The sequence below is a fragment of the Carica papaya genome, chromosome 8 (assembly GCF_054855325.1).
Source record: "Carica papaya isolate Zhongbai chromosome 8, ASM5485532v1, whole genome shotgun sequence".
Taxonomy (NCBI): Eukaryota; Viridiplantae; Streptophyta; class Magnoliopsida; order Brassicales; family Caricaceae; genus Carica; species Carica papaya.
This window is the reverse complement of record NC_142316.1, coordinates 32,910,099-32,935,994: the sequence shown is the minus strand read 5'-3', so window position 1 is coordinate 32,935,994 and position 25,896 is coordinate 32,910,099. Positions and strand designations below refer to the sequence as shown.

Genomic DNA, 25,896 nt, shown 5'->3' with positions numbered 1-25,896 from the left:
TTTTATTTTTTACTTTAATGATAAATTATTATATCTAGTACACTAACAGTGCACATAAACATTTTTTTTTAAATCAATGTAAAATATAAAATTGAACCAATCGAACAGTTTAAATAAATTAAATATATAATTGTATATAATAAAAATTTCAATTTTAACTTTTAAATGTAGTTCAAGACTTAATTTTATTTTTCAATTGAATTAACGGGCAATTACTATTAAAAAGAAAAAGAATTGTGGTTAACGAAAAGTAATTGGTTGAAATATTCTAATTCAGACTCGATTTGGTCGAACTGATTAGTTCTCACGAGTTTATCAAGAACGACAGTTAGCTGCTCTCCCCGAGTTGACTCTTACCAATTCCTCCACCTTTAGTTTCCATTTTTCCACGAGTCACACTGCCTTCTTTCTCCCTCTCTGCTCGACCGGCTTCACGAAGGCCCTACTTAAATCAACTCTCACTCAGTTTTCCCTTGTCATCCCCGCGAACCTCAGCGCGCCTCTTGTCGTTCTCTCCCTTCAAGCAGTCTCAGCCCTTTCTTCCGTTATTGTCGGCCACTTGGCGTCCTTTAATGGTAACCTCTGAGCGCAACTCGCTCAAATGCAACTCAACTCGAGACCCGCGGTAATCATTGCCCCGCAACCAGTTATCGCCGCGACGTCTTCTGCTCTACAAACGGTGCTACCTCGGCTCCTCTTAATTGAAGGTCCCTTTCATTTATTTGGTCTTTGTTTTACAATTTTATGATATGAACTTGTTTTCATTTGTATGCACAACTTGGATGTTTCGTTTTACATGTTTTTGCTTGATTTGGATTTTGTCTTGATTCAGCCTTACAAGTATATAGTATATGTATATTTTTAGTCATTATGTGTTCGAATATGTTCTTAAGCTAAGAAGATAGAATACTTAATAGTGTTCAAAATGATACATGGCTAGTAAACAATATTATTATTATTATTATTATTTGTCTATTTCTTGGTAATCCATGGTTCTATCTGTGTGGTTTGTCTCAACTTTGAGTTTTTGGAGAGAATTGAGCTACACGGACAGTAAATTGGAAATCCTTACACTAAATTATTACACTACTATGCAACTCAAACCATTTACGCCAAATTTCAGGACCTTGCTTATGTAAATGGCGTCCTCTCTGCTGTCTCGCACTTCTCGCAGTATCCTGAAATCCTATGTGTCTTCTAGTTCCTCCTTGCTCGCTTTTCTCACTGTCAAAGTCATCTCCCCATTAAGCCCTAGTCCCAACCCTAGTGCAGCGATTCCTTTAGGCCCCTGGGCCAATCAACTCGCTTATAATTTCCATTTTCTATCCAGCCTTGAGTTTTCTCATAAAAGTTTGGGATCTCCCCGAGAATACAACACATTTGGTAAGAATTATAGATCTTTAGAAGGAATCTCAACATCATCCTCATTGCCTAAAATAGCAAAAGGCAGCTCAGAGGAGGATAGAAAGGAGAGTACTGCCAATGAAGAGTCATGGATTGACTATTTGCCCAGGAAAGCTCAACCATATGCAAAACTTGCTCGCTTGGATAAACCCATCGGGACCTGGTTGCTTGCCTGGCCATGTATGTGGTAAGCTCTTTTTCTTTGATGTTTTGTGCTGTTTGGATGCTGAGAAAATGACTGAAAGTTTACATAGAAGATTTCACAGTTTAGCATTACAATGATGCGGTTCTAAGTTTTTTTTTATTCTTTTGTAACTGAAGACAGATATTGTCTTTTTACTTCTATACGTATTTCCCCTTGTCTACTGTTCTTGTCACCTCTCAATGCTCTTGGGGCTTTGTTTGGAAGAAGTTGGGAGGGATTTAAGTGATGGAACAGAGTGAAGTGGAAGGGAAAAATATCTTATCTTGTTTGGAATAGAGAGAAATGGATAGTTAAAAATACTTTCATAGTAGAAATGAAAATATAATGTCTTATATTTTTTGGGTAGGAGGTGAAATAGAGAGGAATACAAACTTTTATTATCTAACTTCTATGGGTCGTTGGTTGGAGCAAAATTATAGAAGTTTTAGGAATTGGTAAAGCTGCTGCACATGCTTTGGGACAAGATGTCGTTCTTTGCTTTTTGTTGGGTGAGGCTAACAATTTATTTAGAGTACTTTATCTATTTTGCAAAGGGATTCTTACTATTTTTTATGTGTTTTATTGTTTTTTTTATGTTTTTGCTGGAGGATGACCCCTCCCATCTTGGCTAGAGCAACATTCTCTCTTTCCAGCAGAAGACAATGATACTTTTATGGTAGGAGATGAGGCAGGTAGAAATAGGGGTTCAATTGTTTAAGAAGAATGAGGATAATCCAATCATTACACAAGATATTTTTAACTCTCATCGCTCTTCCATCCATTCTCTGCCACATCAAGGAATAAATTTTTTGGGATCTTGGAGGGGGAATGAGATGAAATTTTCACCTTCATTTGCCTTCAATTCCATTACTAAAAGTCTCGCCCAAACAAGTTTGAATCTCGTTTCCTAAGCTTTTCCATTTATTTTACCCTCTTCATCTTCCAAACATAGCCCAAACTTTTCATTGTTCTTTGGAGAATTAAAAGGCTTTTTCGCAGAATGGCCTAAGAAAACCTTTTCTGTGAAACAAGATTTATCGCACATAACTATCTTACATATCTTATTGGCTTTTGTATTTTAAAATGTTGGATCTAATATTATAGTGTTAGGTCTTATATTGTTTTCTTTTCGAAAATTCAACGACCCTTATTTATAGAATAAGTGGTAACCGGTGTTAAGAATATCGTGTGCATTTTCGGAAGGTGAATTTGGAATGCAGGAGTTGTACTGCATCTTGATGCTATCACACTCTTTTGGTTCAACTTAGTTCACTTTTATTCCTGTAGGTCAATCACCTTAGCTGCTCCTCCTGGAAACTTTCCGGATTTTAAGATGTTAACTCTATTTGGCTGCGGAGCTCTACTTCTAAGGGGAGCTGGATGTACTATAAATGATCTTCTAGATCGGGATATAGATACAATGGTAAGTTTGAATATTTACTGACCTTATGTTAAAATGCACTGTTTTACTCTCTGATATCGTCTCCTTATACACTGGAACATAATGAATGATAATGGAAATTTAACCATTCTGCTTAGTTTTTGGTGATCCGATGCTGTATTATAGTTGCTCAGTTTACAGTCTGCACACCAAAAACAGAATGGCTCAAAAAAGTGTGGTCAACATCACATAATCTTTTATTGACATTTAAACATGTTCAGCACCACATTTTTTGGTGGCACTCAAGAAATGTCTTTATTGGCATTTAAGCATGGTTGAGACCACTTTACTAGCTTTTTGGGCTACTAAGATATTGTTTAGCATATGAGAAATGTGGTTTTACTCGTATTCTTGAAAATTATTCATCTTTTATTATAGTTTCATCATTGTGGACCTTTGCAGTAACTTGCTTTAATGCTTCTGACGCTGAGATTTAACTTTCTACCTTATTCTTTTTGAGCTCTTCAGGCTAGTAACTTTTTTTTTTAAATACTCTTCAGGCTAGTAATTTGGTCATTCATTTCTCCATAAAGTAGCTACCTCGTCATGTGATTTTTTTTTTGGTTGTGAAGGAGGATTGATTTTACGAGTTCATCTCAAAAAAAAAAAAAGAAGATTGATTGTACGAGATTCACAAACTTTTTGTTTTTAGCAATGAAAAAGCATGGAGAATCCATAGAAGTGAGCTGAATATGATGTTTTCCCTTGGTCCTTGTGGAGTTGTGATGTTGTCATGTCACCTTTGAAATTCTATTGTTGCATCACCATTGGTGTTATTAGCAATTAGTTCTTGGAGCTTGAAGGACATATATAGTGTGTTCATCCATGTTAGCTGCTAAAATTAAACTACAGTAAATGTTCTGATCTCGGAAAATAGTAGGCACTGCCCCCATATTGTTACATGAGTTGCCTATAACTCTTTGTTCTAGTGAGTAAAGTGGATAAGATTATAGGCTTTATTGGCTACTGAAAAATAAATTTAAAATCAATAGTTTACCTGAACCAACAAGGATTATTTCCTAAGAAATCACGGTCAATGAGGCATTCTCAACCCAAGAAAGCTAAAATTAGATTTGGGATGATCCACTTGAACCCTTGACCATGTTAAATTAAGAAGTAAAAAATATTGAAAAACACCACAAGGTTGATCATTTCTTGATAAGTATACAAAGTACAAAAAAAAAACATAAGAGATAGCTCATCTCTAAAATAAAGTTCCTCTCAAATACATTGATCGATTTCCTCTATGAAGAAGAAATATTTATGGACAATTGAAAAGATAATCTAGTAAATGGAAAAGACATCTAATAAACCTAGGAAACTGAAAAGAAAATTTAGTAAATAGAAAAAGACATCAAATAAACCAAAGAAATTGAAAAGATATTCTTGTAAATAAAAAAAAAAGATATCGAACAAACCTAGGAAATTGAGAAGATATTTGGGGGGGAGGGAGCATCCGGTTCTGGCAGGATGAATGGCTGGGTGAGGGTAAATTGAAAGACAGATTTCCGAACATATATGCCATTGCTTGTGATAGAGAGATCTTGGTGGAGAAGGTGTATGAGAAAGGGGAAGGGGGAGAGGATGGAATGTGCAGGTTAAAAGAAATTTGAAGGATCGGGAGGTGGAAGAATATTGCAATTGGCTTCTCTGTTTGGCTGGCATATAGCTGATGGATAATAGGGACAGTAGAGTATGGAAACTGGATAAGGAAAAGGGCTTCTTGGTAAAGTCTTACTACAATCATTTATGTAAAAGAGAAAGAGGTGCTGAGCTGACAGCACCATACAAGCAGATTTGGAGATCAAAAGCTCCTCCTAGAATGTCTTTCTTTGTTTGGGAAGCTTCTAGAGAAAATATCCTGATTATTGATATACTAAGGACGAGAGACAACACTTTGGTAAATAGATGCTATTTGTGTAAAGCTAATGAGGAATCTTGCAATCATATTTTACTCAATTGTCTGGCTGTGTACAGTATTTGGGCCACTGTGTATGGGCTCATGGGAATGAATTGGGTTACAGTGGACACTGTTAGTAAGAAGCTGTGGGCTTGGACTGGTATGCAAAAGAAGAAAACATTTGTTCTTAGTTCCACTTACCATTTTTTGGGTAGTGTGGAAGGAAGGAAATGTAAGAGCTTTTGATAGTATTGAAACTGACTTTATAAAAATTAGATATAGATGGATTAACACTTTTGGTTTTATTTTGTTGGGTCATGACGTTAGAGATTGGGAAAATGTTGGCATGATCATATACCACTTAATTGACATGTAATTATTTTGTATACGGGTAGTACTCCTTTGGTACCTTTGTTCGTAATAATATATTTCTTTTTTATTTAAAAAAAAAAGTAAATTGAGAAGATATTCTAGGAAAAGATGTTTAATGGACCCATAGAAGTGAAATAATATATTCTAGAAGCAAAAATCCTTACAAACGTGCACAAGTCCTTGAATGGAGACAAAAACATAATTTTGGCCCAAAATAATAAAGTCCAAGCTTAAATGATTCAGCCTATATATAAAACTCAGGCCCAACTTGTTAATATAGGATGTGTTGACAAGTGTCTTCAAACAGCTTCCATCCTGTATTTGAATAACATTGACGACTTGTGATTTGGCCAAACCCAATTTTTATGTCAATAGACCTACTTGAAGCTTGTTTAACCCAAGTCTCTTAAACAAACCCAATCAAAGCTTCTTTTAGTTTTTTTGCCGGTGCTCTTGTAATAGACCCACTTGAAATGTGCAATAGATCATTTGAAGTACTCGAGACAAGTTGTTCCTCTTGATAAATTACATCAGCAGTGGGACACTCATGCGGCATCAAGAGAGGTAGTGGAAAGGTGGGAAAGGTAACTTAACAAAATTATTCTCAAAGATCAATGTTGAGGGAGTTGGTGTAATTAACGTCAATGTCAGTTGAACATTTTGTTCTTGGGTTTAAACTTTGCATTTCTACTGCATATTTAGTTTTCTAAATATGATCAGGTTCTTGGAATGAATTCTTTTTTGTTCTTGCTTGACCATGTCAGAGCTTTCTGTAATACAGGTTGAGCGTACAAAGCTGAGACCAGTTGCGAGTGGTCTTTTGACACCATTTCAAGGGCTCTCTTTTCTTGGCTTTCAACTGCTTTTAGGTCTCGGGATTCTCCTTCAACTTAATAATTATAGGTTAGTGTTGGCTTTCACCGTACTTTTTGTGGGAGCTATTCTACATACTGATTTCTGAAGAATTATAGATTCTGACTGTTGTCTGAATAGGACCCTGCACAAACATTGTGTTTTGTTGCTTTTTATTGCAAATTAATCCATGTTGAGAATGAATAAAAGTTTTGCTTCTGTCAATAGAGTTGTAACTGCTACTTGTTTTTGGGTAAGTATCCATATTTCTACTGAAAGAAATAGTTCATCCACTTTATTTATTATTATAGGAATTAATCATTTAGCAAGATAGAAAACATTCTTAAGATTATATTTTGCAATTCTACTATCCCTTTTATCTCAAAAAATGTAGTAATAGATGGTAGACAGAGAGTATTTTATTGTTGGGTAAGTATACATAATGTTCTCCTTTGAAAATGGTTGTCCATTCAAGAGGAATTAATCAGTTGGCATATGTAGAAAAAAATTCCTAAATTATAGTATGCAATTTTACATTTCTTTTGTCTTGTGGTTGCTTAAAATATTTAAGAATAGATGGTAAACAACAATATTTTTTGCTGTTGGGTTAGAGTCGTTTTTCCCAGATGGAAGATATTCTGTTTTATTGGCCAAGACTGCTTCTTGTTGGACAAGTGTCATCAAACTTCAGCCTCGTGATAAAAGTTTTGTTGGACTTTCTTACCTTATCTTATTCAGTATACCAACAAGAATGTGTATTTCTACCAAATCTAGAAGGTTGCAAGAGCTAAAAATATTTCATTGAAGCAATTGAATTCTTTGTCATCATCTGGTAGTGGGGCATCTGCATGCACTTTTTTGCTCTTACTCTATGTTTGAACCCCTAATAGCATTATTTTCCGGTCAGTGCCTGTGCCCATAAGTTTCTATTTGGGGAAGTGTGGAGGGAGTAGGTTGGGTCTAATCAAGACTTATATGAACTTCAAAGATGTGAAGCTTTTCTAATTATTGAAACTGATGTTATTCAACTATTTTTAACAGCCGCATTTTGGGGGCCTCATCATTGTTGCTAGTCTTTTCCTATCCCCTTATGAAGAGATTGACATTTTGGGTAATAATGCTTTTTTGTGGCTGTGTTGTAGCCCTTGGAGTAGCATTTGTTTCCTTCTCAATGTTATTGATATGTATACTAAAACACTTTATTGGTGCAGCCTCAAGCCTATCTAGGTTTGACCTTTAACTGGGGAGCTTTATTAGGATGGAGTGCAATCAAAGGAAGTTTAGATCCTGCTATTGTATTACCATTGTACATATCTGGAGTCTGTTGGACTCTGGTGTATGATACTATATATGCACATCAGGTACAGCATTATCTCTTGAAGGTGTATTCATTTTGTTTACACTTTTTTGTTCATGACTTCTCAATGGATTTATAATAATTATAGAACTTAAACTTTCTCAAGTTTTTCATCCCTAGATAGGTTTCATGACTTCTTTTAATATATATTTGGGCAGCATGAAGGAGGGTGGGGGATATTTAGACAATACTAAATGGATTTCCATGATTTTGTAAGTCCACTAGATTCATGCATGTATTTTAAGGCATTATGTATCCTGCAGGTTTCAGAGTCTTCTCGGTTTGTTTGGTGTAAGTTAAAGGTTTTCATTTAAATTCTTTACTTGTCCTTCAGGTTTTATGTATCCTGCAGCATAAAGTTCTTGTGGATCATATATTTTATTTTTGTTCCTCAATGTATAAAGACATTCCATAATATTTGTGTAGCCTGTGTTAGTAAGGCTTGAGAGTTGAGATTTGTGCATCTTCTACCCATTTCTTACGCTTATTCTCTTTTTTTTTTCTGGGGAAGAGGGGAGATGGAGGGAGGATGGGATAGTGCAGTTTTTTTATGTGTTTGCATCAAAGAAGTAAAAACCAGCCCAGAAGTGCCTGCAGTACAATGGTACATGCGCAACTTGTCACCTGATAAAATATTGGTGAAAACTGGTTGTACTGGACCTATGGGCTGAGAAATTGCATCTAAGCTGGTATTAGTTTAAAAAGTTAAATTAGGTTATTAGGCTTGAAAGGGAGTTTTGCTAATCTATTTTTGTTGCTAGGTTTTCTAAATAATTTTTTTTTAATTGCCAGATCATTATCTTCAGACCCTAATATTTCCGTATTTCTTTATCATTCAAGTCATTTTATCTTCGTTTTTCTAATTCCTACACTACCATTTTATTTTTCTCATCCTGTAATTTAATTCTGTTGCTTCTGAAATTCAATTTTGTTCGCTAATTAAAACCCATCATAAGATCTAATGATAACTTTTCTTGGTGTTTTCTGTTACAGTATTTTGTATATGTTTTGTGTATTAAATTTAATCTTTATATAAAATATATAAAGTAGCAGGAAATTTGAAACAATACATGAAAAATATTAATATTAGTACTTAGCATTCCAAGAAAAGAAAAGATAATACGGTCTTTACTACCTCAGTTGCATAGCCATGAATGCATCTGTGGTTTTTTTGTTTTTCACTTGGACATTTTCTCTATGGCCTATGCTTTTCTTTTTCTTTATTAATGAAATAAATTGATAACCATGTATTCAGGATAAAGAAGATGATGTGAAAGTTGGTGTTAAATCTACAGCTTTAAGATTTGGCGATTCAACCACGAAGTGGATTACTGGGTTTGGAATTGCATGCATCAGTAGTCTTGCTCTTAGTGGATATAATGCTGATATTGGTAAGTGCTTCCTTTTTCAATCTCTTTAAATTTTTTGATTAAAAGTGTTTCATCTTATGATAACGGTTTTCTAATTAATTTATTTTGCATAATTCATTGTGGAGTAGGGTGGCCATTTTATGCATTCTTGGCGGCTGCATCAGGACAATTAGCTTGGCAGATATGGACGGTTGACCTATCTTCTCGTGCTGACTGCAACAAGAAGTGCGTATTTGTTTATTTTGATTGTCATAGAGGTCAAGCATGTTGGTTCTCCTATATATGTGGAAAGGTTACAGTGTTTCCCTGTCCTTTCAGGTAGTGGCATGGGGATGGTGTCAATCCTCCTTAATTTTAGGCGTGCACAACCTAAGTTGTATTTAATGATATGCATTGCATCTTCCATTACATTGTTGCCATCGCATGAGTGTCTTAAACAACATGCTTTTCGCTCAGCATCCATGATGGCCATCTGGTCATGATTTCATGTCCTCAAAACTTAAATACTTTTCCCCCCATTCCCACATGGCCATCATTTTATCTTGTCATCCTTAATTTTTTTTAAATAAAAATATTGTCATCCTTAATGACATTACTAATATCAAATTGGCAAATAACTAGAGACCTTCACTTCTAGATGGAGTGGGTAGGGGTTCTATCCCCAACTTATGCAGTCCTATCCTAATATTTAGATTCCATCCAAAAGAAAAAGGGATGTTGGCTAAATGTTATCTATTTGCTCAATATAGCTACGATTAATCTTTAGGCATCAGCCAAATGAATTATTTGTCATAGCCTGTAGACAGAACCTTCATCTTTTCTGTTAAAAGATTTTAAAATTTGTATCAGGCTCCCCTTGGCTTGTGTTTCATACATGTTTCCTTTTCAATATATATATATATATACACATATGAATGTATGCTTGGTAGTGAAGAAAATTGAGAGAAAATATTCTTCCTTTCTTTGATGAATGATTTCCACACATATATATAAAAGTTTACTACTCTAACAATCTAACAAATTCTGGAGAGAAACCTAACAAAATTCTGTTTCTAAGGACAAATTTGTTGGTGATTCCCTCCATTTACAGCACATAACAGCTGTAAATGCTTTCTCTATTTACAGCACATAACATTTGTAAATAACCATTTTTAATCCTAATTTATTCTTTTAATTATTATATTTTCTACACTCCCCCTCAATCTACTTTACGTATATGTTGAGTAAACCTAGATTGGATATTATGTCATCAAAGGGTCTCTTAGGAAGAGCTTTAGTTAGAATATCTGCGATCTGTTGATTGATTGAAATATGCATCAGAGTTATAGTACCATCTTCCAATTTTTCTCTAATGAAATGACGATCAATCTCCACATGTTTAGTTTTATCGTGATGTACTGAATTTTTGGCCATAGTAATTGTTGATTGGTTGTCGCACCATACTTTCATGGGCATATTGTTGAAGACTTTTAATTCTTCAAGTATTCTCTTCAACCATACACCTTGACAAATACCATGAGCGAGCGCTCTAAATTCAGATTCTGCACTGCTGCGAGACACAACTGACTGTTTCTTGCTTCTCCAGGTAACCAGGTTACCCCAAACATAGGTACAATATCCTAATGTAGATCTCTTGTCGTTTGTAGAACCTACCCAATCCGCATCCGTGTAAATTTTAACACCCCTTATGTCTGTTTTTTGAAAGAATAAATCTTGTCCTAGAGTTTTCTTGAGATACCTCAGAATCCGATATACAGCACTCATGTGATCTTTTGTTGGCTGATGCATGAACTGACTTACTGTATTTACTGCAAAACTGATGTCTGGTCTTGTGTGAGCCAAGTAAATAAGTTTCCCAACAAGTCTTTGGTATCTCCCTTTGTCAACCATTTTATTATTGATTTTGGATTCAAGTTTGATGACTGAGTCCATAGGGGTATCAGCAGACTTGCTTCCTAGCATCCCAGTCTCCTTTAGGAGATTCAGAATGTACTTTCGTTGAGAAACTGAAATTTTCTTTTTTGATCTAGCTACTTCCATACCGAGGAAGTACTTTAGTGCTGTAAGATCTTTTATTTCAAATTCTTTGGACAGGAATTTTTTAAGTTTCTGAATCTTCTCAAGATAATCTCCTGTAAGAATGATATCATTAACATACACAATCAAAATAACCTTTTTACCTGATATGCAATGTTTGACGAACAATGTATGGTCGGATTGACATTGTTCATATCCTTTATGTTTTACAGCTCTTGTGAATATGTCAAACCATGCTCTTGGAAATTGTTTTAGGGCATAAAGTGATTTCTTCAATTTATACATTTTCTGAGAGTTAGTTAATTCGAACCCTGATGGTATATTCATATACACTTCTTCTTCCAAATCGCCATTACGGAATGCATTCTTTACATCTAATTGATACAGTGGCCAGTCAATGTTAGATGCAAGTGAGAGGAGTACCCGAATAATATTGTGCCTGATAATCTATACCATATGATTGTGTATAGTCTTTGACTACCAGGCGGGCCTTAAGCCTGTTCACACTTCCATCTGTATTATATTTGATTGTAAAAACCCATTTACATCCTACTTGACGCTTTCCTGGAGGAAGATCAGTTAGTTCCCATGTTTCATTCTTTTCAAGTGCCCTGATCTCATCTAGGACAGCTAACTTCTATTCTGGAATTTCCAAGGCCTCATGTATTGTTCTAGGTTCAGGTGAACTGCTGTCTATCCTGCTCACAAAAGCATGATGTTCTAAGGATAATTTGTCCAATGAAACATAGTCCTGTATAGGATATTTGGTGCATGTTCGAGTGTCATTCCTCAAAATAATAGGAATATCAGAATCAACGGAATCAAGAGTTAGTACAAAAATTACGTTACCTGGAATAGTGGGGAATTCATGGCAGTGTTTGGATGATTCGGGTGATTTTCCTTTGTTTCTTCTTATATAGACACGTAACTCACTCGTTGTAGGTAATGGGCTTTCTATAACAGATTTTGGTTCTGATTTCTTTTGTGAGGTTTCGGGTTCAATCTCCAATGAAGGTTTGTCTGGTGATGGATTTTGTGGGTAGAGAGGTGGAACATACACATCCCACAACTGATATTCCTGAGTGAATGTCTCCCCCTGAATATCAGTGGTGGGATAAAATGGTTGATTCTAAAAAAAAGTGACATCCATGGTATTATAAAATCGGCAGGTTTCTAGAACTAGACATTTGTATCCTTTTTTATTTACTGAGTACCCAACAAAAATACACTTTATTGCTCTTGGGTCTAATTTTTCACGAAGATGTATATGAATGTGGATATATGCTAAACACCCAAATATTTTAAGTGGCAAAGTGTTTAAGATGTGAGAATCAAGAAAGATTTTTGAGAGAATAGTGTATGATGATTGAAACTGTAGAATACGGGAAGGCATCCGATTAATCAAATAGGTAGTTGTAAGGACAGCTACTCCCCAAAGATATTTTGGTACATGTGTGGTGAACATGAGAGATCTAGCAACCTCAAGAATATGTATGTTTTTTCTTTCGGGTATGCCGTTTTGCTGTGGAGTATGAATGCAGGAGATTTGATGAATAATACCATGTTCAGTAAAGTATTTTTCAAGAGTATTTTCAAAATATTCACAAGTATTGTCGGATTTCAATACTTGGATGGTAGCATGAAATTGGGTTCGAATCATTGTATGAAATTTTTTAAATAGGGATTCGACTTCAGATTTTTCCTTCATGAGAAATACCCAAGTAATTTTTGTATGATCATCAATAAAAGATATAAACCACCTAGTTCTGGAAACGTTGGAAACCTTGGAAGGGCCCCAAACATTACTGTGAATTAATGCAAATGGTTTAGATGGTTTATATGGTAGACTATGGAATGAACTTCGAGTATGTTTAGAAAATTGACAAACTTCACACTGTAATGAAACTAGATCTTTTCCTTTAAATAGTAGTGGAAACATTCTTTTTAAGTACATGAAGTTTGGATGTTCTAGTCTATAGTGCCACAACATAATATCATGATCATTATTTTTGGAAATAGGAATAGAGTTTTCACATACTGCATTGTGAGTTTGTCTTTTAGAGGTGTTGATTTGAAACAAATATAATCTCGAGCTCATCCTAGCACTGCTAATTGTCCTCCCCGAGTTCAAATCCTGGAAATTATACATATTATAAATAAATTTTGCAGCACATTTCAAATCTTCACATAGTTTGCTGACAGACAACAAATTACAATCCAAATTCGGAACATGAAAAACTGAACAGAGAGTCAAATTTGGAGACAAATTTACAGACCCCATTCCTGCCACTTTTGAGAGAGAACCATCTGCAATTTTGATTGAAATATTTTTTTCACATCTTCTGTAATTTTGGAACATTGAAAAATCGCCACTCATATGATTAGATGCTCCAGAGTCTACCACTCACACCTGTCCTTTTTCTAAAAGAGCAAATAAATCATGAATATTAACTTTGTGTGCCACAGAGGCATTGACCGAGTGAGATTTCTTGGACAAGATTTGTTGGAGGGCTTCCAACTGTTCAGGGGTAAATGGGTCTTTTCCCATCTCATAAAAAATTACTTCCTCAGCCGTCACGTGATTTCCTCAAAGCTTGCTGGAGGTCTCTGCTTTCGACATTTTTCACTCACCCGAAGGTGGTTTCCAGTCACTTGCCTTGCCGTGAAGCTTCCAGCAACGTTCCCGAGTGTGCTCTTGCTTCCGACAGTGGTCGCACCAGGGCCTTGTCTTCTTCGTTCAACTGTCAATCGCTCGGGTTGTGAGAGCTGAAGAATTTTTAGTCCGGTGAGGTTGGTCATTCTCTCCCATCATGATCTTCCAACGATTCTCCTCGCGTCGAACCTTAGAAAAAATTTTTCGAAGACTCGGCAAGGGTTTGGTGCTCAGAACACGTTCCCGAATCGCGTCGAGATTTTTGTTTAGCCATAGCAGGAATTTGAAGACTCGCTTTTCTTCCACAAAGACTTTGAAGTTTTTCGTGTCTTCGGGGCAGTTCCAGTGACGCTCTTCGAAGGCGTTCATCTGCTGCCAATTTCGACTAAGGATACTGTAATACTGGGTGACACTGAGTTCTCTTTGTCGAAGGTCATGAAGAGTTGACTCGATTTCGAATATTGCAGAGGTATTTTGCTTGCTGGAGTAGAGTTCCTGTGCTGCCTTCCAGATTTCATGAGCAGTTTCGTAGAGAAAGAAATTCTCTCCGATTTCAGGAGTCATTGAGGTAATGAGCCAGGACATGACCATACTGTCTTCGATCTCCCAGGTTTGTGCATTTGCATCGAACGCTGGAGGAGGCATGAGCTCGCCAGTGAGGTTCCCATAACGCCCCCTTCCGCGGATGCAGAGACGGACAGACGACGACCATTGAAGGAAGTTGCTGCCATCGAGTTTATGTGCTATGATACAGGATTATGGTAGTTCACTGACAGTTCTGGTTGTTACTGTGTGGTGATAAGAGCCAGAGGAAACTTCTTGTGGAGAGAATGGAAGCTCACCCGAGGCCCTTTTTGATTACGGCTCAGCAGGGTTTTATATCAATTTCTTTTTGGATCAGGTATTGCTCTGATACCATGAAGAAAATTGAGAGAAAATATTCTTCATTTCTTTGATGAATGATTTACACACATATATATACAAGTCTACTACCCTAACAACCTAACAAATTCTGGAGAGAAACCTAACAAAATTCTGTTTCTAAGGACAAAAATTTGTTGGTGATTCCCTCCATTTACAGCACATAACAACGGTAAATGGTTCCTCTATTTACAGCATATAACAGTTGTAAATAATCATTTTTAATCATAATTTATTCTTCTAATTATTATATTTTCTACAGGTAGTTTGTCGCATAATAGAGATGCATTTAGAGGATTTCAAATCCAGGTTGATCCTTTATTTATATGCAGAATATTTAACAGATAAAAAGATACTCTGTAGAATATGATTGTTGGTCGGTTGATTTCAGTTATTTTATGTCTAAATTCAGTTAATGTCTTTGTATTTATTAGTTTCTTTATCTTAGTTGGTCCGAAGTTTATGTAAATCCCTTGAAGTTTGAGATCCTGAGGAAGTGATAAGATGTCATTGGCAAATATAAGTGCTACCTTCATATTTTGCCTAGGGTCTATTTTTCTAGTAGCAAGTACATATCAGTCTTTTTGTATCTTTTGGATATTGATTGAAATATGTCTAAATTCAGTTAATGTCTTTGTATTTATTAGTTTCTTTATCTTAGTTGGTCCGAAGTTTATGTAAATCCCTTGAAGTTTGAGATCCTGAGGAAGTGATAAGATGTCATTGGCAAATATAAGTGCTACCTTGATATTTTGCCTAGGGTCTATTTTTCTAGTAGCAAGTACATATCAGTCTTTTTGTATCTTTTGGATGTTGATTGAAATATGTCAACTCTTTTGTAGAATTTATTTGAAAATTTACATTTAAGTTCAACTAGGATGATGAAAATTAACTTACGAGATAATTTCAAGTGGATTGGAATAATCCATTTCAAGTTCTACCAAATTAGAAAATTTAGAATATGTTGTTTCAGTTCCTTTTTTAAATTATTTTAGTAGTCAACTTTTTATCATTTCATAGTTAAACTAAGGTTATATTCAAAAAAATGAACTTCATTTGTTAGAGTGTCTTGCTCCAATTCTTCTTGAAATTATTAATGGGTCGGTGTTTGGGAGGAAATTTTGTCCTTTCACAATTAAACTAAGGCCATGTTGGAACGGATGAACTTCATTTATGAAATTCAATTTTGAGTCTCACACTTATTTTAACTATGAGAAGATGCAAATTGCGTACAAAGTGATAAAAGTTAATCTCCTATCTCTTGGAATTAGGTTGGGTTAAATTCCAAGTCCTCGGACCTGAACACCCAATTTCTGGGTAAAGATTTGCTCATCTTCCCCACTAAGCTTCTTTTTCCAATTTCACACAAAGAAGAATGATAGTCGACAAGTTGGCCCATGATTGGCCCATGATTGGAATCGACTTAGTGCAACTATAATAGGGAAGGACGAATCCCTTAGAGAATGACAAACATTGTCCTCCAATACCGGGGAATTAGCAAGGAAGTCAATTTTTATCACTGCAAGGAATTTATCTTGTTATAGGCAAAACAAATGTAAATTTAAAGTTCATTAATGTAGCTTAACTGTGAATTTCCAAATAAATTCCACATAAATATTTCATTTGTTTCAGATATAGTCTTAAAGTTTCAAGGATTTGCTCAATGCTGTGAAGTGAATAGTTGTATTTATTATTCACCAACCCTTGCAGGTTTGTCTCCAACAAGTGGTTTGGGGCTCTTATTTTCAGCGGGATTTTATTTGGAAGAATTTGTTCTTAGAGGTATGGTTAATTCTGTCTTACATCCCCCTACCCCAAGGTTATGCATGCTCTTACTTCACATGGTACTGTTGATTAATTATCTGGAATTCTATATAGCATCATTTAAATAAACTATTTAAAGAAAAACTTAGATTGTGTTTTCTGGAATTTCTATATAGCGTCATTTAAATAAACCAGTTGGTGAATTAGAAAGATTTAATGGTGAAATCTTTGGGTCTTCAATATTAATATACCAATCCACCCTGTGCTTTCATTTTAATGAATTTCCATTTTTTCTTTCCATTTTTCTCTCAAAACTTTTTCCTTCTGGCCTTACTTTGTAAATATTTCTGCATAGTTGGCACCCCTTCGTGCCTTTATTTTAATCGATCTCCATCTTTCCCTCAAATCTTTTGCCTTCTGTCTCATTTTGTAAATCTTTGTACATGGGTGGCACCTCTTCATGCCTTTGTTTTAATGGATTCTTTTTTTCCTTTTCCACTGGTTCGCCCCCTGATTCTGAGTTCTCTAAATAACTAACTAATTGGGTTAATGTTTGCTCCTGTGATCTGTACAGATTTTAGCCCTGATAAAAAAATCAGGTTACAGTTCTATTTTCTGTGTTTGTTCTTACGGGAACTTAAACTATGTAGTTTTCTTTCCCATTTTACATAAAACTAATAGTTTTTAGGCTATTATTTTATAATGTTTTATGTTTTTTATATCCTGAATTGGTTTGTCTGTTCTTGAACTTTTTACGTGCTCATATTTAGAAGTTTTAACATGTGCAGATATCCCAAAAATGTAAAATGACGAAAACAAAATCACAAGGTATTAATTGCTGCAAAAAGTTTAAACTGGAATAAGGTCAAAGCACAGTTAGTAAGACTACGCATGTCCCCAAGAAAGAAAAGAAGCGAGGCTGGCATACTACTTTTGGTGTTGAATATAGACAAGGGAGAAGATTATGGATTAGTTGTAGAAGATGTCCTAGATCTTTTATGTTTCCCTTTAAGATATAGATTATTAGTGTCTTGACTTAGCTGCTTAGGATGTTAAATCACCCTTTACTTTTTTTGGTGGCCCTGCACAGCTTCGTGCAAGTCTCGAAACCGAGCTACCTAACTCCCTTTTTCCTTTTTCTTACCTGAAGGCAAGTATGTTTTTTTCCGTACTGCAAGTGGGATGTTATTTGCATAGCCAAGGAATTGAAACCCTGGACAGTAAGGGTCCACTAAGGACATTGAACCACAAAGTTAGGTGTCCCATTGACATCGTGCCTTTTCCTAAAGTCTACCAAAGGAGATAGTAGAGCAGTCTTTTTATAGGGCCTTTTCTGAACAAAATATCAGGTCAGTTAGTAACCTATTATAGCTACACATTAAGAAAACCTAATCACCATGGATGTTTCTTCTGTCATAACTCACTGGGACAGAATCTAATTTGTTTACCATAATTTCACTAGTACATTAATGATCTAAGCACTAAATCATTGAATCAAATATTATAATCTGCTATCATCAGTCCGTAATACACAAAGAGTGACAAACTCTACATTCTCAATAATGTTTGAACTTACAACCGTCAAGTGGAGGCTTACAAGTTTAGCCACTAAACCAACATGCTGGTGGTATAGTCCTTTCGTAGGTTATCTTATGTGTTTATTTATTATGTTATATTGTCATCAGTTATTTATCAGTTATGTAAGAATGGGAATTTAGTAGTTATATTAGGATAGAAATAAACAGTTCCAAGATCAGATTGTAAATTTTTATATATGGACGGTACCCCCATTTTTGATACCTTGCTAATACACAATTGATACTTTTATTTCAAAAAAAAAAAAAACAGTTCCAGGATTAGAGGATACTATCTTCTCCGTTGTAATAAATATATTATGCAGAAATGATAAATAAGCAGAATTTATTCAAGAAAATTATGAGAATTCAGGTACTCACTAGATTATTTGGTTCTCTCTCTAATTGACCCGATATTTTGATGTTTGAAAAAATAGGTAAAGATAGAAGATGAAGTAAACAGTAATCTACATTAGCAGATTTCGTTGTTGTCGATCAACCCATAACTAGATCCTGGAAATTGGTCATGCCATGCTGACCTAGGATTCTCAGGCGCTTATGCCCCAAGGTGAGAATAACGGTACTTTGGTATGGCAGTCTTTTGAAGCAATATAGCATATCCTCTGTCTATTTGGAACTGACTAGCATTTGGTGTTGCTGATCGTACAATAAAGAAAGATAAGTACCCTAAGTTAATCGGTTTACTTCTTAAACTTCCCAATATTTTAGGCAAAGCTGGAAAAAAAAAAGAATTTTTTTTGGAGGAGTTTGCTATATTTTATTTACACAAATGTAGGATGTGGAAATTGAGAGATGAAATTTGAAATATGTAAGTATTGATTTGAAAATAAAATATATTATTCTTTGAAAAAAAAATTATTTGTTCTTATCATAGTGATGGTATTGTTGTAATGTTCTTCTGTGGTGTGGAGAAGCCTTGTAATCTTTTTTATTTGTTTTGTTGTCTGTGTATTCAGACATTTTAACCCAATTTAATATCTGTTTTTTATAATTTAATTTTTAGAATCCATTTAAAATTTGTAAATAATTCTAATACTTGACTAACAAAAAGTTAGAATTGAATTTAACCAAAATACTTAAATTCTGTCTGCTCTGTGATTGTGCTTTTGCTTTAATGATAATATCTCCTTGCAGTCTGGAAAGATAGTCTATAATACTATGAGAACGACGATGAAGTTTTGCCTGATATTTTAGGGGATTTAGATTTCAGTAAAATATTTATTTACTTACAAAATTTTATTTTCAGATTGAAAATTTGAGACAGCTTGGTAAAATATCCATACAAACTGAAGACAGCTTGAATAAGCAACGCATGGCTCAAAGGAGCTCAGCATGAATCTAATTGAGGTCAATATAAATGATGATATTCCATGTGATACGCGTAATGGGGGCACCGTTTTCTTTGTCCTCTCCATGATCTTATTCCGCATGAGTCTCACCACTTATATATATATATATATATATATATATATATATATGTATGTAAAAGAATCATCTCATAAAAGTTGATGATTACATGTGATTATTATTCACCCTTCTCTTCCCTTGATTCACAAGCAAAGAACGGTTATGATTCTTTCGAAATAATTACACACAGTAATTTGTATTTGTTTCTGAATTTTATCTTAGTATGTAAAATAAGACAAACAATTTTTTATTATAAAAAACGCAAAAGTAAGAGCTCTCATGTTCCCAAGTAACTTGATATTTAGCTGATGTGGAAAAGATCGTGATGACGGGATAAAGTGATTTATTTTTTTCTGAGTCAAACTTCTACAAGTTAAAAAAATTTCTATATGTTAAAACAACTTAAATAAATAAAATATGTAATTTTCCAATTACAAAATTAAATCGAATTAATAGCTCTAATTATTTTGCTTTGCCGCGTGTCGGTCTATGTCAAACTGTTATTGCATGCATTGTCGACGCTAAAAAAATATTATTTATTTAATATTATTATATTATTAGAATTATGACTATATAGTAATACAATCATCATAACGATCACCGATGTCATATATAATATAATCAATCATCTTCTAAGCACTAGAGAAGATATAGATAGCTTCCCACGATGAACAATTCATTATTCACTTGAAAATAATATTATACATGTATATATATATATATATATATGCGTGTGTGTGTGTGTGTGTGTGTATAGCAGCAGAAAGTATCATCGCATGAAATTGTTAACAAGAGACCCTACTCATATAATTATGTTATAAACAGTTCTTGCACAACATAGCCCTATGTTCCTGGAATAAATCTTGCTGCTTTTACATTATGCCTATATTCATAATGTGACTATGTATATGTGTATATATATGTAAATGATGCATGTATATATGTAAATGGAGCGTATATAGATACAAGTTCTTTTGCAGTTTTCATCTATATAAACCCTTGCAAAGCCCTCATGAAAACCAAGTGAGACTTCTACATTGAGCTACCTAGCTAATTAACTACAAGTAAAGATGAGGGTGTTTCCATCAAAGCCGTTAATTTTATTAGTTGTTACAGTTATGATCTCCCTCCATGCTTACGCAGCTGAAGCCTCCGACCCTGACCCAATCCAAGACTTCTGTATACCGAACCCGAAATTCGGTTTCATTAGAACCGAACACTTAACTATCCTTCCTTGCAAAAACTCATCGGAAGCAACCACAGATGACTTCGTCTTCTCCGGCGTGAAGTCTCCGGGGAACTTCACAGAAACTGGGTTCGCCACCATCCCCGTCAGTCCTTCAGTTTTTCCAGGACTCAACACGCTTGGGATGTCATTTGTTCGAGCAGACCTCAAATCCGGAGCCATTAACCCGCCCCATTTTCACCCGCGAGCAACCGAAATCGCCTATGTGGTGAAAGGAAGTGTGTATTCAGGGTTTGTGGATTCGGGCAACCGGCTTTTCGCAAGGGTGATCGAGGAAGGAGAAGTGATGGTTTTTCCGAAAGGACTCGTTCACTTTCAGATGAATGTCGGCGATGAGTCTGCCACCATTTTTTGTAGCTTGAACAGTCAGAACCCGGGTCTGCAGAAGATACCTTCTGCTATTTTCGGGTCTGGAATTAACGAAGAGCTTTTGGAAAAGGCTTTTGGGATGAGTCATAAGCAAATTGGGACGATGAGGAGAAGATTTGATCCCAAAAAGGTTTAATGCGATGTCGTTTCACGTGCTTGTCTGTATGTTGTCTGAAGGGTTTACTTACTGGAAAGATCCAAGGAGGATAGTACCTAAATGCTTCTGGCTGTTATGTAATCTTAATTTAAATTAATTTTCCCGTTGTGTAATGTGAAGGAATTTTAATTTTACTTATTTATCAAATTATGTTATTAGGCTGGAGTTTCTCATTTGCATTCTAAAAACAGTGAAAGGTCTAAGATAATGTTTACTTCTAGGATTTTCTATTCCTATTCCTTAGATTAGATTTTTTTTTAATTTTTAAAATAAATTTAGAAAATGTTTACTCCAACCAGTAATGACTTATTAGAACGCATTTGAAATTTAAAATTATAATTTTCTGAAATTAAGCAGCCAACTAAAATTCTTGGTGGGTTTATCATTAAAAATTTGCTTGGCCTACTATTTTAATTAATTTTTGTTCATTTGACTCTTCATGTTTCAAATCCAATTTTACAATTTTACAAGTCCCTCCCTCCCTGAAGAGCTACATAAAATTCTGAACTGTCAAATCCCATTTTACTAACCTCACATCTGAATCTATATCATGATTCAAGTAACTTCTTTCTTCAAAAAAAACATGGAATATGTTCAAGATTTATTCACTGGTTACTGGTATTAAGGCATTTGAAGGAGATAAATAAGGAATTTGTTTGTAGGCCGCTTGAGGAGGAAATGTTAAAAAAGTACATCGATTGTCTGGTGCAAGATACTAGAATTGCATGCAGTTGTCACCATATTCATTAGTGGTCCTGTCAGTTTTGTAAATATCAGTTAATGGTTGAATGCAACCATCTAAAGGGCATATTCTTTCACAGCAAAACAATGTAAAAAGAGCTCATTTGAAAATTCCATGCATTCCTTTGTTGTTCCAGACCCATTCATGCATCAGATTCATCTGCCAAGCCCTCTTGCTTTGCATGTCTAACTAACGCGTCAATAAATGTAAACAAACGACTTATGAAAACTAGATGTTTTGTCTAGGTTTTTAATGGAGAGATGTCTAACAAAATCTAATCAGAAATGACTAATGTGCAAGCTACTTTAAAAGACTGAACCTCAGAATTTGCATTTTCAGAGAGAAACAGATCATTGGGACCTTAATATCCGATACAGAAGCTTCGACACTGCAAGAACTAAATTGCAAAGATAAACTAACCTGAGATAGCCCCAGATATACTATGTCAGATTACTTCTCTCCAACTAAAAGTGCTTTTACTATAGCATCGCTCATACCATCAGCAACTGTAAAGAAGTGTCCAGCACCTTTTAGCTCATGGTAATGAATCCATGGAAGCTTTTGGGCAATGTAGCGCTGTAGTTCAACAGGCACCAAAGTATCCTCATCCCCTTGCCACAGGTGAACAGAACCTTCATTTTTGGGAAATGGATTTTCCAGATCGATAGGATCAAATTCCCAAGTGCCAAATCCAACAATCAGGTCACGATGGACAGACTCGAATTCTCCTTGCTGTCTGATTTGTGCCTAAGAATCATAAAGAAAGCAGTTATGCAATATATAGGAAAAATAAAATCACTATATGATGGCAGGAGAAATGATAAATCCAACAATAGCTTCAAAAGAGGAGATAGAGAGGAAGGAGAGTATTTACCAAATACTATGTTACAGTAGTGACAAAAAAAAAGAAAAAATTCGTTGAATAGGCATAAAAAATTACAAGAATAGCTCAATCTCATATTTAAGGGTAAATTCATAACCAACGAAAGTTTAGGTCCCAACAGACAGAGATTGTGCCTAAAAATTAGTGACCAAGGGATATTTAGTTGCAACTTCTCACATTTAAAAGTGGGAAGGGCGATATAAGATTCCATATTTTCAACAAGAAATATAAAAGAAAGGGAAATAAAAAGAAAAACAGGCTCTCGGAACAGTGATAAACATAATTCTTGGAAAAAAAAAGGATATATTCCTTCAGAGACCCAATCTGAACCAACCAAAGGTCATTACGAAACAATACTTACTGAGATTAAGTATAAGAATCATGGAAATATCTTTTGGTTTTCCCATAACAAAAGACTCAAGACCCACCCAAAGTGCCATGATCAGATAGGAAGAAGACAACACAAACTTACTGATACAAAGTGAATGCAATTATGCATATCTAAGATAAACATTCTCTTGGCTTTTATTGTGAAACAAAAAATTTTTAAGTCAAATCATGCTCACTGTGTCCTAAATTTTCATGGCCATTTACACTGAATAATTAACAGAACAGAAGAATTTTAGAGACTTCAACTTCGGAAATATTTTAAATTTGGCAACTTAAAATGTTTGACAATGCTGGAGAGACAAAAAACATATGATTTTTAGACAATGCAGGCTCTTCTTTTAATGTGATGACTATTTGTTTGATTTTTCAATTTGCGATTTGGATTCTGAACCAAGAGAACTAATGGAAGGTATTCTTTTCATTTTTCTTTATATGAGAAAAAAGATAATTACCGCATATTCCATTCTTGCGGAAAGCTTAGGCAATAACTCTTTGTCTTGTCGAGAAAAAATATTATCAGTATGAGCCAAAACACTAGATGCAGGGAACCATTTCTGGTTATTCCACCAATAGGTCAGCCAAGGAGCATAGTGAGCGATACGTAGCGTCCACATATCTTGAGGTAACTGCTGGTAGTAGATTTCATTCGTCAAATTTGCAGGAAGGTTGGGCCACCAGTAGTTAACAACAGGAGCTAACAATGTTGCTCCAGCTAACCTGTTATGTAAGAGAAACAAAGCAAAAAGTCAATGTAAAGATATGCACACATTCGCATTTAATAAATGCTCTTTCTTAAATTTATGTAATTTACCCAATAATACCTGTGAGGTATGTACTTGAGACATGTCCATATTACCTCCCCACCCATGGAAATGCCAATTACATAGAATTTCAATCCTAGCCCCAGCTGATCAGCAAGCTCCTCCATGTCTAAAGCTATGCTCTTTGGTGTTCGTTTTGGATCAGGATCACTCTCTCCATAACCTGGTCTGTCAAAAGTCACAACGTAGACCCCTAGGCCTTCCATAATATCCTGGGAAAATCCAGCAGATGGGCAACAACATTAGCATGACGATCCTTAATGCTTAGGAAATACATGTAAGTTGAAAACAATTTTTTTAAGTTACCGGGGAGAGGTTGTTGACAAGAAGAGAATCATGTCTACAACCATCAATTCCATGGACATAAACAATTTTATAGTTTGCTTTATCTTTCGGAACACCATGCTCTTTGTAAGCCAAGTATCTTCCATCTCTAAGCTTTATTCTTGGTGCTGTCACAGGGGGGCCATCTGGAGACCCACAAATCTTGGGTGGTGGAGACTGGATTGCCTGATAAGCCCATGCCAAACTCCCAACAAAGAATACCAATAGTATCTTTGTAAATATCCCTGAAATTTTTGTGTTAAAATTCCAAATGCAGCCCAGAATTTTTGAATCTCAAACTCAAGCAAGTACAAAATGAAGATCAACGGAAAGAAAAATGAAGAACTAGCTACTGTAAATTCACCAAGTGTAAAATATATAGCTCATTTTAGGTAATAGGATATCTATTCTTCTTCCAAATCAAAACCATTGAACTTTCAGAAATTAAATTGGAGTTTAACAACTTAAGCTCAAAACTACAAAGAGTCTGCCTAGCTACCATCATGAGAGAGAATCTACTTCAATAAATTAATTCAAATTTCTTTTTATTTCCTTAATTTGTCTTAACGATTACGTGCTATCTCAGGGATCCTGTGTTCAAATTCGAATACCTTAATTTCGTTAATAATCCATCAACTCGCAGAACAAACATGATGAAGCCTAAATTCTTATGTCTTAAACCAAAAGAAATCAAAAATTGAATTGCTGCCTCAGTGAATCCCTTCAGCTTAACTCTGAGTTGAGTCAACGACTCAACAAGCAATTTAGAGTATTCCTATCTGATTATAATAAAGTAACTAGGATCCAAATATTAAATTCCATCTTTTCCCTGTACTTTCACATCAACCAAACACATCAATCAAGAGCTGAAGAAAACAATCCACAGAACAACAATGAGGTCGATCTTCGTTGCTGATTGTTCAGCCTTCGATCCAACCGATGTAAACTGAAACTGTTTTAGCACCATCAGATCAGATAACAGGTGAAATGGAACGAAACCTACCTGACGGAAGCTTGAACGAACTGTTCTGCTTAGCTCTTCTAGTGTGAGCTCTCGCCGATGCTGCTGATATCTTCCTGTTAACTCCTCCCGCCATTACCGCCAAAATCGACTACTCCCAGCCAACAAACTACCTATCACCTCAAAATTACCGAAAGATTTAAAGGAGCTGTCCAAAACGGAGGGAGAGATCTAGGGGTCAACTGCGCACTGACACAGAGATCTTGATACTGGCACGAACCAAGCATAAGGGTCTGTTTGGGAGAGCGGTGAAATAATATGACAAGGGAAGGAAATAAAGTGGCATTTGCCCCATCCCTCTGAAAATGTAATTTTCAAATCCTAAATCTGCATATAATCCTGTTTAAAAATATTTCTTACTAAAGTAAAAAAAAATTTAAAAAGCCATTAAAAATTATTCAGATATTCTTAATTTCGTTTCTAAATTATGAGATTTGTTGTAATAAACTCCGAAATTTTCTCTTTATTGTAATTTAATTCATTAACTTATGAAATTATTTAATAATTTTTTTATGTAGATAAATTATATTAATGTAACTTAAAAGAATTACATTTCTTATTATTAAAGTAATTAATGAGCTAAAATGTTACCCTTAATTAGTTAAATTATATATATATTTATTTATTTATTAAAAAGCATGTGGAATTAATCTATATAAGTTCCCTTTCTTTGGTCCCTTAATAAA

General features: G+C 35.0%; 3 protein-coding genes across 8 annotated transcripts; 2 read left to right on the top strand and 1 right to left on the bottom strand.

The window, feature by feature from the left end:
- Positions 1-293: 293 nt before the first annotated feature.
- PPT1 (polyprenyltransferase 1) lies at positions 294-19,550 on the top strand. 6 transcript variants are annotated; one of them, XR_015814003.1, is made up of 12 exons: positions 294-707; positions 1,124-1,591; positions 2,876-3,011; positions 6,083-6,204; positions 7,195-7,264; positions 7,365-7,514; positions 8,766-8,901; positions 9,009-9,105; positions 9,199-14,663; positions 14,754-14,800; positions 16,202-16,273; positions 18,267-18,846. XR_015814003.1 is itself a non-coding variant. In XM_088209662.1 (10 exons), the coding sequence occupies exons 2-9, from the start codon at positions 1,140-1,142 to the stop codon at positions 16,269-16,271; spliced, it is 1,233 nt and encodes a 410-aa protein (XP_088065788.1). In that variant the 5' UTR covers positions 294-707; positions 1,124-1,139; the 3' UTR covers positions 16,272-16,273; positions 19,097-19,550. The 6 variants fall into 6 exon arrangements, 2 of the variants coding, with proteins under 2 accessions (XP_088065788.1, XP_088065787.1); XR_015814004.1 differs by lacking the exons at positions 9,199-14,663; positions 18,267-18,846 and adding an exon at positions 19,097-19,550; XR_015814002.1 differs by lacking the exon at positions 9,199-14,663.
- Positions 19,551-20,039: 489 nt separating this feature from the next.
- Positions 20,040-21,194, top strand: LOC110822821 (RmlC-like cupins superfamily protein). The gene has a single exon (XM_022053041.2). It carries the CDS (start codon positions 20,328-20,330, stop codon positions 21,006-21,008), a length of 681 nt encoding a protein of 226 aa, XP_021908733.1. The 5' UTR covers positions 20,040-20,327; the 3' UTR covers positions 21,009-21,194.
- Positions 21,195-22,075: 881 nt separating this feature from the next.
- On the bottom strand, positions 22,076-25,511 carry LOC110822829 (alpha/beta-Hydrolases superfamily protein). The gene is made up of 5 exons (XM_022053050.2): positions 25,193-25,511; positions 24,172-24,434; positions 23,866-24,077; positions 23,497-23,761; positions 22,076-22,518 (listed from the first exon to the last, which is right to left on the bottom strand). The coding sequence occupies exons 1-5, from the start codon at positions 25,284-25,286 to the stop codon at positions 22,222-22,224; spliced, it is 1,131 nt and encodes a 376-aa protein (XP_021908742.1). The 5' UTR covers positions 25,287-25,511; the 3' UTR covers positions 22,076-22,221.
- Between the last annotated feature and the right edge of the window lie 385 nt (positions 25,512-25,896).

What these genes read in the sequence shown, in the direction of transcription:
- PPT1 (XM_088209662.1), top strand. Translation starts at nt 1,140, where the DNA reads ATGGCGTCCTCTCTGCTGTCTCGCACTTCTCGCAGTATCCTGAAATCC. An exon ending in ATCGGGATATAGATACAATG is followed by an intron (nt 3,012 to 6,082) that starts GTAAGTTTGAAT and finishes TCTGTAATACAG; the next exon opens with GTTGAGCGTACAAAGCTGAG. An exon ending in CGTGCTGACTGCAACAAGAA is followed by an intron (nt 9,106 to 16,201) that starts GTGCGTATTTGT and finishes CAACCCTTGCAG; the next exon opens with GTTTGTCTCCAACAAGTGGT.
- LOC110822821 (XM_022053041.2), top strand. Translation starts at nt 20,328, where the DNA reads ATGAGGGTGTTTCCATCAAAGCCGTTAATTTTATTAGTTGTTACAGTT.
- LOC110822829 (XM_022053050.2), bottom strand. Translation starts at nt 25,286, where the DNA reads ATGGCGGGAGGAGTTAACAGGAAGATATCAGCAGCATCGGCGAGAGCT. An exon ending in TTCGTTCAAGCTTCCGTCAG is followed by an intron (nt 24,435 to 25,192) that starts GTAGGTTTCGTT and finishes CAAAAATTTCAG; the next exon opens with GGATATTTACAAAGATACTA. An exon ending in CCGCAAGAATGGAATATGCG is followed by an intron (nt 22,519 to 23,496) that starts GTAATTATCTTT and finishes TATGATTCTTAG; the next exon opens with GCACAAATCAGACAGCAAGG.